At 42.3% G+C, this 11,562-nt stretch overlaps 8 protein-coding genes across 8 annotated transcripts; 3 read left to right on the top strand and 5 right to left on the bottom strand.

Annotated features, from left to right (window-relative positions):
- Positions 1 to 29: 29 nt before the first annotated feature.
- On the bottom strand, positions 30 to 2,309 carry K450DRAFT_236832 (uncharacterized protein). The gene has a single exon (XM_051588317.1). It carries the CDS (start codon positions 2,131 to 2,133, stop codon positions 382 to 384), a length of 1,752 nt encoding a protein of 583 aa, XP_051445396.1. The 5' UTR covers positions 2,134 to 2,309; the 3' UTR covers positions 30 to 381.
- Positions 2,310 to 4,286: 1,977 nt separating this feature from the next.
- Positions 4,287 to 5,285, bottom strand: K450DRAFT_236831 (uncharacterized protein). The gene is made up of 3 exons (XM_051588316.1): positions 4,873 to 5,285; positions 4,688 to 4,807; positions 4,287 to 4,622 (listed from the first exon to the last, which is right to left on the bottom strand). The coding sequence occupies exons 1-3, from the start codon at positions 5,032 to 5,034 to the stop codon at positions 4,323 to 4,325; spliced, it is 582 nt and encodes a 193-aa protein (XP_051445395.1). The 5' UTR covers positions 5,035 to 5,285; the 3' UTR covers positions 4,287 to 4,322.
- On the bottom strand, positions 4,980 to 6,250 carry K450DRAFT_236828 (uncharacterized protein). The gene is made up of 3 exons (XM_051588315.1): positions 6,094 to 6,250; positions 5,589 to 5,974; positions 4,980 to 5,518 (listed from the first exon to the last, which is right to left on the bottom strand). The coding sequence occupies exons 2-3, from the start codon at positions 5,972 to 5,974 to the stop codon at positions 5,149 to 5,151; spliced, it is 756 nt and encodes a 251-aa protein (XP_051445394.1). The 5' UTR covers positions 6,094 to 6,250; the 3' UTR covers positions 4,980 to 5,148.
- A 59-nt stretch (positions 6,251 to 6,309) lies between these two features.
- On the top strand, positions 6,310 to 6,974 carry K450DRAFT_43687 (uncharacterized protein). Its single transcript, XM_051593816.1, has 2 exons — positions 6,310 to 6,643; positions 6,711 to 6,974. Exons 1-2 carry the CDS (start codon positions 6,447 to 6,449, stop codon positions 6,841 to 6,843), a joined length of 330 nt encoding a protein of 109 aa, XP_051445393.1. The 5' UTR covers positions 6,310 to 6,446; the 3' UTR covers positions 6,844 to 6,974.
- K450DRAFT_236820 (uncharacterized protein) lies at positions 6,975 to 8,628 on the top strand. Its single transcript, XM_051588314.1, has 3 exons — positions 6,975 to 7,110; positions 7,199 to 8,145; positions 8,231 to 8,628. Exons 1-3 carry the CDS (start codon positions 7,105 to 7,107, stop codon positions 8,511 to 8,513), a joined length of 1,236 nt encoding a protein of 411 aa, XP_051445392.1. The 5' UTR covers positions 6,975 to 7,104; the 3' UTR covers positions 8,514 to 8,628.
- A 4-nt stretch (positions 8,629 to 8,632) lies between these two features.
- On the bottom strand, positions 8,633 to 9,516 carry K450DRAFT_236815 (uncharacterized protein). Its single transcript, XM_051588313.1, has 4 exons — positions 9,461 to 9,516; positions 9,341 to 9,392; positions 9,092 to 9,279; positions 8,633 to 9,012 (listed from the first exon to the last, which is right to left on the bottom strand). The coding sequence occupies exons 1-4, from the start codon at positions 9,472 to 9,474 to the stop codon at positions 8,880 to 8,882; spliced, it is 387 nt and encodes a 128-aa protein (XP_051445391.1). The 5' UTR covers positions 9,475 to 9,516; the 3' UTR covers positions 8,633 to 8,879.
- Positions 9,517 to 9,893: 377 nt separating this feature from the next.
- K450DRAFT_236809 (uncharacterized protein) lies at positions 9,894 to 11,316 on the bottom strand. The gene is made up of 4 exons (XM_051588312.1): positions 10,818 to 11,316; positions 10,677 to 10,753; positions 10,362 to 10,515; positions 9,894 to 10,188 (listed from the first exon to the last, which is right to left on the bottom strand). Exons 1-4 carry the CDS (start codon positions 10,951 to 10,953, stop codon positions 9,977 to 9,979), a joined length of 579 nt encoding a protein of 192 aa, XP_051445390.1. The 5' UTR covers positions 10,954 to 11,316; the 3' UTR covers positions 9,894 to 9,976.
- Positions 10,783 to 11,562, top strand: K450DRAFT_43654 (uncharacterized protein; the record flags this gene model as incomplete). Its single annotated transcript, XM_051593815.1, has 3 exons — positions 10,783 to 11,167; positions 11,263 to 11,305; positions 11,390 to 11,562. Coding segments are annotated over exons 1-3 (340 nt in total), but the record flags the coding sequence as incomplete, so codon positions are not given.

Genomic DNA, 11,562 nt, shown 5'->3' with positions numbered 1-11,562 from the left:
TAAGACAACTTGGTGGCTTGTTATTACCTGGCCAGGGTTGCGCACTTGATACTACCGCTCCGCACCAATCTTAATAATAATCCTTGGTTATTATATAAATAATAATTAAGTATATGCTACGCACTACCTTGTTGTATAAATATATAAATAAGTCATAAATCGTTCAACAAAAGAATAACAAAAATAATCACTGAGATTTTACGTTACGCGGACATTTAGAATATAGTCAACTACTCTCGTTGAGTCAACGGTAGAGACTGTCAAATTTCATCGCAAAGAAAATGACCGTCGGTTGAATACTAAACAGCCTCACATCTCCGGCCTCAACGCACTCTTCTTTAACACCATCAATCTAGTCGTGATCAGCTTTCCCATTAAATTTTAGTTAGTGGCTGCAGTAATTGACGTATCACATCCATCTGTTTTCTTAGAATCCCTATAGACCCGTTGGTATTGGAGTGCCAGTCTGAGTTTGTCGTCTGTGTTGAGCGCAGATCCCTTGAGTAAATCAAGCATTTCCAGCCGCGGTGAACCGAAGCCTAGAGAAGAACCTACTCTTAGTTTGAACGGAATTGACACGTAAGGACCGCTGTCAGATAGTTTCACAGTTTCCACTTGTTGATCGAAGTGTAATGTTCGGTTTCCATTATACGCGCCTTTAAGTAAGTGTATTTCTTTCCCTCTCTCTCTGAGATCGATCAGCAGAGAAGAATCTTCATTTGCAACAGTCAGAAACGGGGTGTCGGCTAAAAGTACGTCGTCGTTGAGCACAGGCAGAGTAACAGTACCATCACCAGTGATGCCCGTGACGCATGAACCGTAACTTGACAGAATGTGCTTGCATGCTTCTCTGTTTGACATCGCCTGGGTTATCACGTCAACTGCGTAGCTGTTATTTTTGACAACAGCCGGTAGATCGTAGTAGTTTTCATAGACAATTTGGCCCCGAACCATGTCATACCATGACCAATTATCGTGGAAAGTTGCCACTACGAAAGCTAAGAGTAGCCCTTCTAGCACAATTACTAGAGATGCTAAGGATGTGGGGTCTACACCATCGATGACCATAGGCTCCCATTTGCTAATACCTCCAACCAGTACGAACAGCTCGATTATCACAAGCACCAGTAGTAGCGGGTAAGTAAAGGTACGAACTGATACGTAGAACCCTCGTCTATCAAACATCGAATTCATCTTCATTTCTGTTGTTGGTGGAGGCCAATATTGAGATTCGTTTGCTATTGCTGCTATTAGCGGTCTTGTGGGATCTCCGAAACATAATATCGTCATTATGTACATACTCCCAGGCCAAGAGATAGCCATATCTGCTATATCGAAATTTAGGGCCCAGTTCCAAGGCGTAACGATACTTTTCCTGCTAATCTGCTCCATATAACGGTAAGCAAATGTTTCTGTGGGCACATTAAGCGTAGAATTTATATTCATATCAGTAGCAAAACTGATCACGCCTTGGACTCGCTCTATGATGCGTGACCAATTCTTCGAGACTATATATCGAGAGACTAATATGCTGACATATAAGGACCAGTGGTCTGGGTCGTAGTCGAAATGATTTCCTATGTCTACATACAATCCTAGGTGATGGTAGTCACCAGCGTCCAAAGGTGATGCAACAATTCCATGTAGTACCAGCATGTCTATGACACATCCACAGAATTTGCTGTTGAGATCGGATAAATCTTGCTGTGTCCATTCCTCTCTACAATCATTCGAGATAATTCTGCTACCATCCACGAGCACAACGTCAGTTTTGCTCAATATATAATTGGTGTCATCCGCTGACCACAAGTCATTAAGCTCCTTAGCTATGTCATCCTTGACCTGCCGTATCAATAGCATCATATGTGTGTTTACAGTCTTGCCGCTCTTCGTCTCTAAGGCACTTAATCGATTGGCCATAATCACAGCCCACCATTCATACTCTTGGACAGGTGGCCCAAATTCTCCGTACAACTTAAGGTAAGATTCATGAGAGTTTCGTTCAGGGTTAGGACGGTTGTAATAGTTCTTGTTTTGGAGTTCTAGCCAACCTGGCTGACTTGTTGGCTGCTGCTTGAAAGCTTCAAGTAATTTGCTGATATAGCTACCTGCTAGCGATAGCTTTTTAACCATTTGAAAAAAGAAATCAGTTCGATGAGTCGTCGAATGGCGAAGTTTTATCGACCTGAGGGTAGCTACACCAATTGCCTAAAAGTAGGTGGCAAAACAGTGCTACGTCACGACACGTGGGGAATAGACCTGTTAACGTCTACATGTACTCGCGGCTGTACTACAACAAGCTGAATAAGGATTCAATGAAGACGCGTTCGTTCAAGAATAATATGCGCATCCTAAACCAAGTATTCATTGACGCTCCGCAACCAGGTGTTCAGGAAATCGAGGACGAAAAATGTCGGGAGAAAAATATCACAATACCAGACATACAGAGGAACAAGATCAGGGCCTATCTGTACGTGCACCTGAGAATCTGTGATCTTGTAGATGAAAGACTCGGTAATCCAGACCTGAGATTCCCCCTTAAGAACCGTGAAATTTGAACGATTCAAGCCATCAAATTTTACAGTATAAGATCCCGACATTGGCAGGCTGCTATGCTAAAATTTTGTGTTCGTTGAAATCTCAACAGTGGTTGCGCGTCTGTTACATATGGGATCCACGACAGTATCTCACTAAAATCTCAAATCTTACAATCAATATTGAAATGAACAGGAACTTGGATTATATTGAGATCAGGCAAAAATATTACCAGAACAATGGCCTAAGTTGCAAAGTGATCGTTGATATTACACAAAACCAAGCTGAAAAGAAACAGTCAATGGTGGTAGCAAAATTATCACTTCGACTTGGGAACTTTGCAGAAACAAAATTTCGAAAATCATTTCAAATTCATTTGTACCAGGCGTCAATGAACTTGAACTTAAATGAAGCATTTTAAACATATAATAATTGGTATAATAATCACTTAGCCATAGCCGAATTGTTTCTGGTACCGATAAAGCCATAGAAACGCTATATATGAGTCCAGTCAATTTACGCAAGTGAACAAATATCCAATAGTTCAAAAAATTAATCATAAAGTAATGGTCACTTATGGCAGCATTTTTTGTGAACCATCAAATGTTCAGAATCTCATTAAAAGCATACCCTTTTTCTTTTCATTTGGATAACTGCTACGATTCTATTTTCTGAAAATTAGAAAAAAAATCCTTTAATTGAGGTATATTTCAAGTTTTAGCTCTTTCGTCGTACGGTTAATGTCAGTGTTCCGGCGGATGCGAAGATAAAGTACAATGAAAATTCTACGTTCAACATGTCGCCATACTTTATGAGATTGTTTTTTCCATTGCTAAACAAGCTCCTCATCAATTTTTTTTAGTGACACACTGTATGCAATATTGGTGGAATTTGTAAATATGAGTTCTCTATACTTCCTTTTAACCGGATCTGTCAAAGGTAAGGTCGTAATGTTAGTGGTAAAACCTTGATTTATTGACGAAGACGTGTTGATACCTGTTGGTTTGCACTTGAAGCGCGAAAAGCCATCAGTGTGGTAAATAGTGACAAAAGCGGCGCCACATCCTGATAAACAGGTTTTGGGTGCTACATTGAAAAAAAGAAAAACAACCAAAATGAGGCCGAAAGAAAGCGTTTGGTTTCCTCGACCGATGACTGCTCCATCGCAGCTTTGTGGATTAAACTCACACAAATAGATTATCTGTTTAGCATTTTATCTTTTCTTCTTTTTGGTATCAAGATATCCTTTTAATCTTTATAATTTAAAAAAGCATAGCGCCTAGAGGGGCTATGGGGTGTTATTTGTTGAAATGCGCTCGCAGTTGGCTCTCTTGACATATGAAGAAGAATGCATCAAATGAACGATTGCTAAGATGTCCGATTGGCTACCAGTGCTAGACAATACAGTTTTTCCCTTGACAGATACACGGTTCGCTATTCCTAATGCAGCCAGCAATCACTTCTTTTTAAAGAGATTAAGGAAGCTATCACTGCCAGGATGATTGCATATATGGTATGATCAGCTGCGTAAATCAATCATAGCCTATGTAGGCGCCTGAAGCTGAGAAGTTTCTGGATAATACGAGTTCAAATCGGTGATTTCCCATGATGTTTTAAAAAGGAAACATTCGTTGCTGAAGATCAGTTTATTAAGGTACGAACAAGAAGTAGAATGTAAAATACAGATCTCAGAGTTGATGTGTCAGACGGCATGATAATCTAACATCAACAGTATTGATGCTACACAACGGAATGGACGCAGCAAACTTTTTATATACCACCCATATTTATCGTGTGTACTGGTGTTTTATTTGTGTCTCTTGACGTGGTTGATCAGCGCTTCGGTACCTTGCGGGCTCCAAAATCTCTTGTGCGTTGTCCAGAATATTCAAAGCATCTTCGATATCTTGTGCTGTACATTCCGGAGAAGGGCGAGGTGGGAGGTTGATGATGCGATAGAAACCTTCTGGTCGCTCCATGGTAGGCGGGGTATAATTGGAGACAAACCGGTTGAGAATTTGAATGCCATGGTGTCCTTCCACCTGGGTTGGATGGTTTTGGCGTACATTGATGCGTTCGGCGCATTCCTATCAGCGTTCATATTTAGAAACACAATAGCCAATACGGAAAATCAAAGAATAATTTGACTCACCTCAACCGTAGTGTCAAAAATTATACAGTCAACTCGCATGTCATTCTTGTAAGCGATGTCGATCCAAGTTCGTCGTTGTTTGGAATCAAAGTTGCTTCTATCAATTACAATGTTAAAACCCTGGATGGCCGGCATGGTTAGTTTTCTGTCAAGCGTAAGTTTGTTCCTGAGAAATGAGGGTTCACCTTAGTAATGTAACGTTTGGTAGCGTGCTCGCATGCCGGCCGTGAGCCTAAATCATCTTGGTTCACTCTCTTCCATTCTGATTTGGAGGCTGCCAGCTTGGTAGCAAATGTACTTTTGCCAGAGCCCGGTAAGCCCACCAAAACCAACATGCGTTTACTCATTGCAGCGTATAGGGTAACAAATTGAATATATTTTTGTTGTTACCAAGCAATTGGGGAAGTTCATTACTGCACAGTCACAAGCACAATGGTAGCAGAATGACAAGAAACGCTCTATTATGCGAACTTCTCCTTTTCTTCTTCCCATTTAGGTCTAGGGATCTCATATCCTTCTGTGGTGCGGCCATAAGATATACCACCCAATCTACTCAGAGGTCTAAGTTTTTCGAGGGAGACATGATAGCTATTGGTATCCACAACGTCATCGTCAATGTGGAACATGCAAATCTCTCCAATAATATGAAGAAAAGTTGTTTTTCCTTCCTTGTTAATGATTGGCAAGTGGTGGACAAGTTTACATTCCATTTGGTAGGCGCTTTCCTTTACTCTCGGGGCTTGCACTTGAAGCGAATCGATTGGCGTCAATCCACTAAGTTGGAATTCGCTTTGGCCCGGTGGAGCGTCTATGGATGTATAATTTGCAGCCCTAAAATTTTTCTCATAAGAGATGTGTACATGCCGAGGAAGATGAGTGAATGAATGCAACTCATGCTTACTCTGCGAACCATTCGGAAATGATATTGACGACAAATTCTCCGGAATCCAATATGTTGGTGGCAGTGTCCTTCTGGTGGCCCCCAGCCATAGCTATACTGATAGCTACGGTTGGCGGATCGTTACATACCACGTTAAAGAAGGAGAACGGTGCTAAGTTGAGTAAACCTGTTTTCGAACGTGTGCTGACAAATGCGATGGGGCGAGGGACCACGCCTCCAATCAACAGTTTGTAGGAGTTGCCTGGTCCAATTTCTTGAGGGTCTAAAGCAACTTTTTGAACGGCATGTTCTGAACGACCTTGAGAGTTCTGCGGTTTCCATGCCGGATGTGGAACTTGCGATAAGGTAAATTTCTTATCGAGGTCAAAAGGTGCTAAGCCTGCCATTATGGTGGAAGACAAAGGAAGGATGCGAAGTATTTGATCGGTACGATCGGTGGGGGGGGGGCTACAGCATAAATTGCAAATTCAGAAATGACGTGAGCAAATGATCTTGGGGTTCTTACCAATTGTGGGGGGTGCTAGTTTCAACGGGAAGGACAAGGTTTGGTTGATTTAAAGAAGCCAAGTTATTAATAACTGAGATGATGGCAAGAGAATTTCAAAGTATTACACGTTCCATGTGAGCCAGGTTAGACATGAATTTTTTTTGGGTACAGCATAAACTAATAAAAAGAAAATAAAGTCCCCTCTACAAGTTTTTTTTTCTTTTGATCGCATGCTGTTAGTCAAAATCTCTGGTCATTAAATCTTTTCTCTCTCTCTCTTCTTTTGCTTACTCTTGTTTTTTCCCCTTCTCTTTTCCCTTACTTCTTTCCTTGTTTCCTTCGCCTACTTCCATTCGATATCGATATAGCGCATGGAGCATTCCTGCTTTTGGGCGCTTTTGTCGCATGGAGACTTGAATTTTGTATATCTCCCGCTGTCTATGGCTGCTCGCGATCAATTCTTCGGGAAAACCTTCTTTGATTTCGTCCATCCTGAAGAAGCTGTGTTTGCACGTCAAGACTTGTCTAATTTCATGCACGCACATACGCTTGGTGGTTCAGTTACTCGGTAATCTTTTGCGAAAGTAGGAACGACCTTAAATTTAACGCGTAGCTGATGTTCTTTTTTTGATAAGATGTCGACTTAAAAACGTCAACGATATGCAGCCACCCAACGCAAAAAGCAAAATTTTCAGCATTGGCGATGTAAGAATGATGTTTTTATTTTTTTTAGTCTTCTTTGCCCTCAATTATTTGCCGCAAGGTTAGGCGTCATCCCTAATAACTGACCCTTATGTGGTTATGATTTTAGGCATGGCTCATTGTCGATGTAATTATGTACGTTGTGACGGAAACGCTGATATTAGCCTTCTTTCATTGCGATACTGGTATGATAAGATTTTGGTTCCGTTCCTGCCTATTATGCATTATGCTAAAGCCCGCTTTCTGCTTTGACCATGTTTTGCAGATGGCAACGACCCACGATTGCAATCCAAATCCTTGCTCAGATGTGGAGACTACAATTATGGAATGCCGGTAAGTGGGACCTGAAGTATCATAACATTGTATTGCTGTTGTTTACTGATCAAGAATGGGTTCCGCTCTTAAATATACTATGCTGCAGGAAGCAGAGAACACTATACAGACTTTAAGGCGTCATGACGTACATTCAAATGTATACCCGTTTTCCAAACCTGCCAATCCTGCATCTCAACGCATATTTCAGATTCTTGATAACCGCACCAAACAATTGTTGATATCCTGGCCAGAACCTCAGGACAGTACACCCAATTCGGCTACATGTCAAGTCAAGTATAACAAAAATGTTATCGCATCATTATTCGACACAAGGACGAAATCCGATACGACCATGATGAATGACTGTGATACCCAGGATAACGGGTTTAGCTGCATACAAAAAACCTGTACGAGTTCTTGCACTTCGTTTCAATACGGTAATACATTGAAGACCGTCGAGCGCGTCCTGATCACCTATGGCAATATCATGTTTGGCTTATTTCAGTTGTCTGATTCGTTATCGACCAAGCCTATCTCATCCAGTGGCCAAACATTGTCAATGCATCTGAACAAACCCAGGGACGATAGGCTTGTGATACCGAGTTTATCTGCAAGCGCTAGAACCTTCCCCGATCCAACTAAAAACACCGCGGTTCCTTCATTACTTTTGTCAAATAATCACACCAATACCTCCACTTGTACAGAATCATATCCATTCCAACCAAATCATTCCATCGAAAAAATCGTGCCTCCACCGGCCAGCAGTCCACGAAGGCATTACGTCGTAGGATCTGATCCCTCCCCACACACTGGCTCTCCAACTTCACCTCAATCACTGTCCACCAACTTATTAATACCATATGCTAGACGCATATGTAATTTCCCTCAACTCTCACCGGAAGTTTTGACCGCCTCGCGTAACGATCAGCGACGACCCTCTGAATCGTACTTTAGAACAAATCAACCCAAAAACGTATTCTCTGCTCACACATGTGAAAGCTGCGGGACAGATACAAGCCCAGAATGGCGACGGGGCCCATCAGGCCACAAAACGTAAGCGTGCAATGTTAATTCTATTGATAAGACTAAAAATATATTTTTTTTTTTTCATCTTTTTGCTCATCTTCACCTTTATTAGCTTGTGCAATGCATGCGGTCTACGCTACTCTCGATCAATAGCTCGACAAACAAAAGCCGCACGGCAGCGGGATGATCGACCGCCAAACTCCGTTAAACCCCACGAAACACTCACACAGAAACGGCCATCTCAGGAAGAGGACCCCATAGTGCTGTCTCCGTATTTGCGACAGTCTCGGTTTCAATTACCAGATGAGCGCCAGTCTAACACTGCTCTAGCTATGAAGTCTGACTGCGTTCGAGGGTCCCATAGATGGCCTTCTCCCCCCAGCTCAAAAGCATAGAATATACATTTCTACTTAAAGAAAAAGCCAAAAAAAAAACACAAACACTACTCATGTACATTTTTTCTCGTTCGTAAAGCACAAATCGAAATTTCCTTGTTGTTCCCACATATCGCCTGATCCGTTAAATCAATTTTTATTTTATGAGAATGTTCTGCTCAGCAATGGTTGCTAGCAATCCAGATTATCGGTTAATAGCGAAGGGGTTGTTTGTAGAGGAAAATAAGCGTTTGCTTGTCTTCATATTAGCCGCCTAAAGCTCAGCCGTTTATTTACATTCATTTATGAGCTAAGGACTACGACTTCCGCTCCCTCTCCCCCAAATTGCATCAGTTTGTTATAGTACACGATTCAGTGCCTGGCGGACTAGTACATCTTTTCATCTTGATTCTGTGATACAGAGGCATTGCTTGTGGAGGTCAACTCTTGTTGATCAGATTTTTGTTGACTAGAACGATCAATCAAAAAGTGCCCTAAAAAATGAAGGGGGTCTGCTGGTCTATCCGTATAAAATGTGAATAAGGTAAACTGAATTTCCAAAGCGCAATCTTGCTATAATCAATATAACATATACCTACCGTTGTGAGATTAATAGCTGCATTCCTTCCAGGAGGGTTGGAACCACTGCTTCATCCAGATAGGCTCGGGCCGGAAGGGAGTTTAAGGCTGATTGTGATTTTGATTCACTTGGGTATCGTTCAGTAAATGTAGGTGTGTGATCCATGGGAGTTGAGTTCAAGACGTCCTGTTTTTCTATTGCTGCTGTCTGTAATAGCCGGTCAGTACATGTACTCATTGAGGTGGTCACTTCGGCTTTGTGTCATTACCTCTGAACTAGCATCTGGTGTGAAACCAGAAAGTTTTTGAGGGAGATCTTTACTGAGAATCGCGGCTGGTAAGACTATTGCACTTCGTACCGCTTGAATGCATGTGTCAAAGTTCTTTACCTGAGATTTTCCATGCTGTCCTGGTGAAATAGGATTTCGGTCAACGGCACAAGTTTTTTTTTTTAATTTCTTGGAAATTTTGACGATGATTTTGAAACGCATACACAGTTATCAATTCAGTCAATAACAGTACAGCAGGCAAAATGCCTGAAATTTGAGCACTATGCTACAAGTTAGCTGGTGAATTCCGTATACTCAACACGACCGGCATGGTACCTGAAGAGTGATATCGTTCTGTGATTTATACCACGGTTCTCATCAGTTTCATACATACGCCCGCATTGGATGTTCCTTAACGCGCGTTTTCATTCTATATCACATTACTTCGCGTACATGACTTCACATAGACTTCAAATTAAACCAAGAGCAGGAAGCGTTTCTAAGCTGCTATCCAACAAAAATACTTTCATCCAGTCAATGACAAACAAACACAATGGTGTATACTGCATAATGCATTTTTCATTTTTGATTTTAAAACATTTATAACCCTTCCTCAATCTATTCTATACTGGAGATTTACTTGGTAAGAGCAGCGGTCAAGGCCTCGTAGACTTCGACTTCGATCTTGGCAGCAGCCTTCTCCTCCTCTGAACCAGTAGCAGAAGCCTTTTGGGCTTCGGCAAGACCGGCTCTAACAGCCTCAGGAGAGAATTGATCCAACTCGAAAGCTTCAACAGCGTTGATGTTGAGGGTGGAGTCAGGGTTGATAGTGGCGAATCCACCAGAGACTATTGGTGGAATGAAAGGTCAGTTCAGGTACACTCCAGGTGTATGTAGGAAAAGGTTTCGATAGTTGCGTTCTATTTACATAATTCTCTCTGCTACTGTGCCACAATCATGTTTTGACTCTCTTCCCAGCAACCATTTCTTTTCCGCATGCTCTCATATAAGCAATACTTACCAAAGTACTTCTTGGTGGTGGAGGCGTTCTCCAAAACTTCGACAACACCAGCCTTGAGCTGTTCGATGGTGGGAACGTGGTTGGCGAGGACACCCATGTCACCAGAGGTGGCAGCCAAGTTGACTTGGTGAACTTCAGTGTTCTTATAGATGGCCTGGTGTACGTGAATTATTTCATTTCAAGGTGGCGACAAATGGTTGAAAATAGGAATGACGGTACGAATTCAAATGTAAATAGGGTTGTTCGGGAGAATAACGGTGAGTGATGGATTCTACATCTCGAAGTTTGAATTTAGAATAGAAATATTAAGCGCACCTGATGAGGAACAGCGAAGGTAAGACGAAGCTTGTCGCTGGCAGCACCGGCAGGTGCCTCGGAAGCATAGAAGCGAGCTACAAGCGAGTAAAGCGTTAGTGAGGCGTTTCCTATAGCCCTTAGTTTAAAGTCGAAACCTACCCATGCGCATGGGCTTGACAGCAGCTCTGGCGGATCTAGCAAGAACGTTCATGATGGAATTTGTACACAAGAAGATTCGAGGTTTGGACGTCTGGCAGACAAACAACACGAGCAGAAATGATGACGTCGACAACATTTTCGGGTAAGGGGGCCCTCGCGCTAAGCCTCCAAATTTTTTAACATTGCCAGTCTCAGAGAAAACAAAGGCCCTTACTTTCCTTCATCAATGAGTTACCTTAGTCGTGCCATCGGAAAGGCTTCCTTCGGTAGCCTTCGCGTCCAACGCGCCAACGCCAACTTCCTCGCCAAGGCCGTCGCTAAGCCTTTTGCTGTTCAAGTCGGTTCCAAGGGTGAGCTTTGGTTTTTTCCGCCTGCACGAAAAAAAAAAAACACTCAACAAACCGGAATTCCTCATCCTAATATTAACTCTTTGTCTGCATTATAGCTCGCAACTATGCCACTGAGTCCCACTCCACTGGTGAGATTCGGTATGTTTCATCTTTCAACCTCCATATGTTACACCTTTCTACAATGAACAATAAGTATTAATCTAATTACCCCAATGTACACAGTTCCGTTATTGGTGCCGTTGTCGATGTTCAGTTCGAACAGGACACTCTCCCTGCTATCTTGAACGCTCTTGAAGTCCAAGACAGCGCTGGTGGTCGTCTTGTCCTCGAAGTTGCTCAGCATCTTGGTGAGAACACTGTCCGTACCATTGCTATGGACGGTACTGAGGGTAAGT

Source organism: Umbelopsis ramanniana (genome assembly GCF_025399195.1).
Source record: "Umbelopsis ramanniana AG unplaced genomic scaffold K450scaffold_21, whole genome shotgun sequence".
NCBI lineage: Eukaryota > Fungi > Mucoromycota > Umbelopsidomycetes > Umbelopsidales > Umbelopsidaceae > Umbelopsis > Umbelopsis ramanniana.
Note: the sequence above shows the minus strand (reverse complement) of the source record. Positions and strands in the feature narration are given on the sequence as shown.

Bases quoted from the DNA above. Each gene is read 5' to 3' on its own strand.
- K450DRAFT_236832 (XM_051588317.1), bottom strand. From the start codon at position 2,133: ATGGTTAAAAAGCTATCGCTAGCAGGTAGCTATATCAGCAAATTACTT.
- K450DRAFT_236831 (XM_051588316.1), bottom strand. From the start codon at position 5,034: ATGAGTAAACGCATGTTGGTTTTGGTGGGCTTACCGGGCTCTGGCAAA. The intron at 4,808-4,872 runs GTGAACCCTCAT...CCGGCCATCCAG, and splicing joins CCAAACGTTACATTACTAAG to GGTTTTAACATTGTAATTGA. The intron at 4,623-4,687 runs GTGAGTCAAATT...GAACGCTGATAG, and splicing joins TTTTTGACACTACGGTTGAG to GAATGCGCCGAACGCATCAA.
- K450DRAFT_236828 (XM_051588315.1), bottom strand. From the start codon at position 5,974: ATGGCAGGCTTAGCACCTTTTGACCTCGATAAGAAATTTACCTTATCG. The intron at 5,519-5,588 runs GTAAGCATGAGT...GAAAAATTTTAG, and splicing joins ATTTCCGAATGGTTCGCAGA to GGCTGCAAATTATACATCCA.
- K450DRAFT_43687 (XM_051593816.1), top strand. From the start codon at position 6,447: ATGGAGCATTCCTGCTTTTGGGCGCTTTTGTCGCATGGAGACTTGAAT. The intron at 6,644-6,710 runs GTAATCTTTTGC...TTTTTTGATAAG, and splicing joins CTTGGTGGTTCAGTTACTCG to ATGTCGACTTAAAAACGTCA.
- K450DRAFT_236820 (XM_051588314.1), top strand. The intron at 8,146-8,230 runs GTAAGCGTGCAA...CACCTTTATTAG, and splicing joins GGCCCATCAGGCCACAAAAC to CTTGTGCAATGCATGCGGTC.
- K450DRAFT_236815 (XM_051588313.1), bottom strand. The intron at 9,280-9,340 runs GTAATGACACAA...CGGCTATTACAG, and splicing joins CACCAGATGCTAGTTCAGAG to ACAGCAGCAATAGAAAAACA. The intron at 9,013-9,091 runs GTAGGTATATGT...TTATACGGATAG, and splicing joins CAGCTATTAATCTCACAACG to ACCAGCAGACCCCCTTCATT.
- K450DRAFT_236809 (XM_051588312.1), bottom strand. From the start codon at position 10,953: ATGTTGTCGACGTCATCATTTCTGCTCGTGTTGTTTGTCTGCCAGACG. The intron at 10,516-10,676 runs GTGCGCTTAATA...CACGTACACCAG, and splicing joins CCTTCGCTGTTCCTCATCAG to GCCATCTATAAGAACACTGA. The intron at 10,189-10,361 runs GTAAGTATTGCT...TTCCACCAATAG, and splicing joins CACCACCAAGAAGTACTTTG to TCTCTGGTGGATTCGCCACT.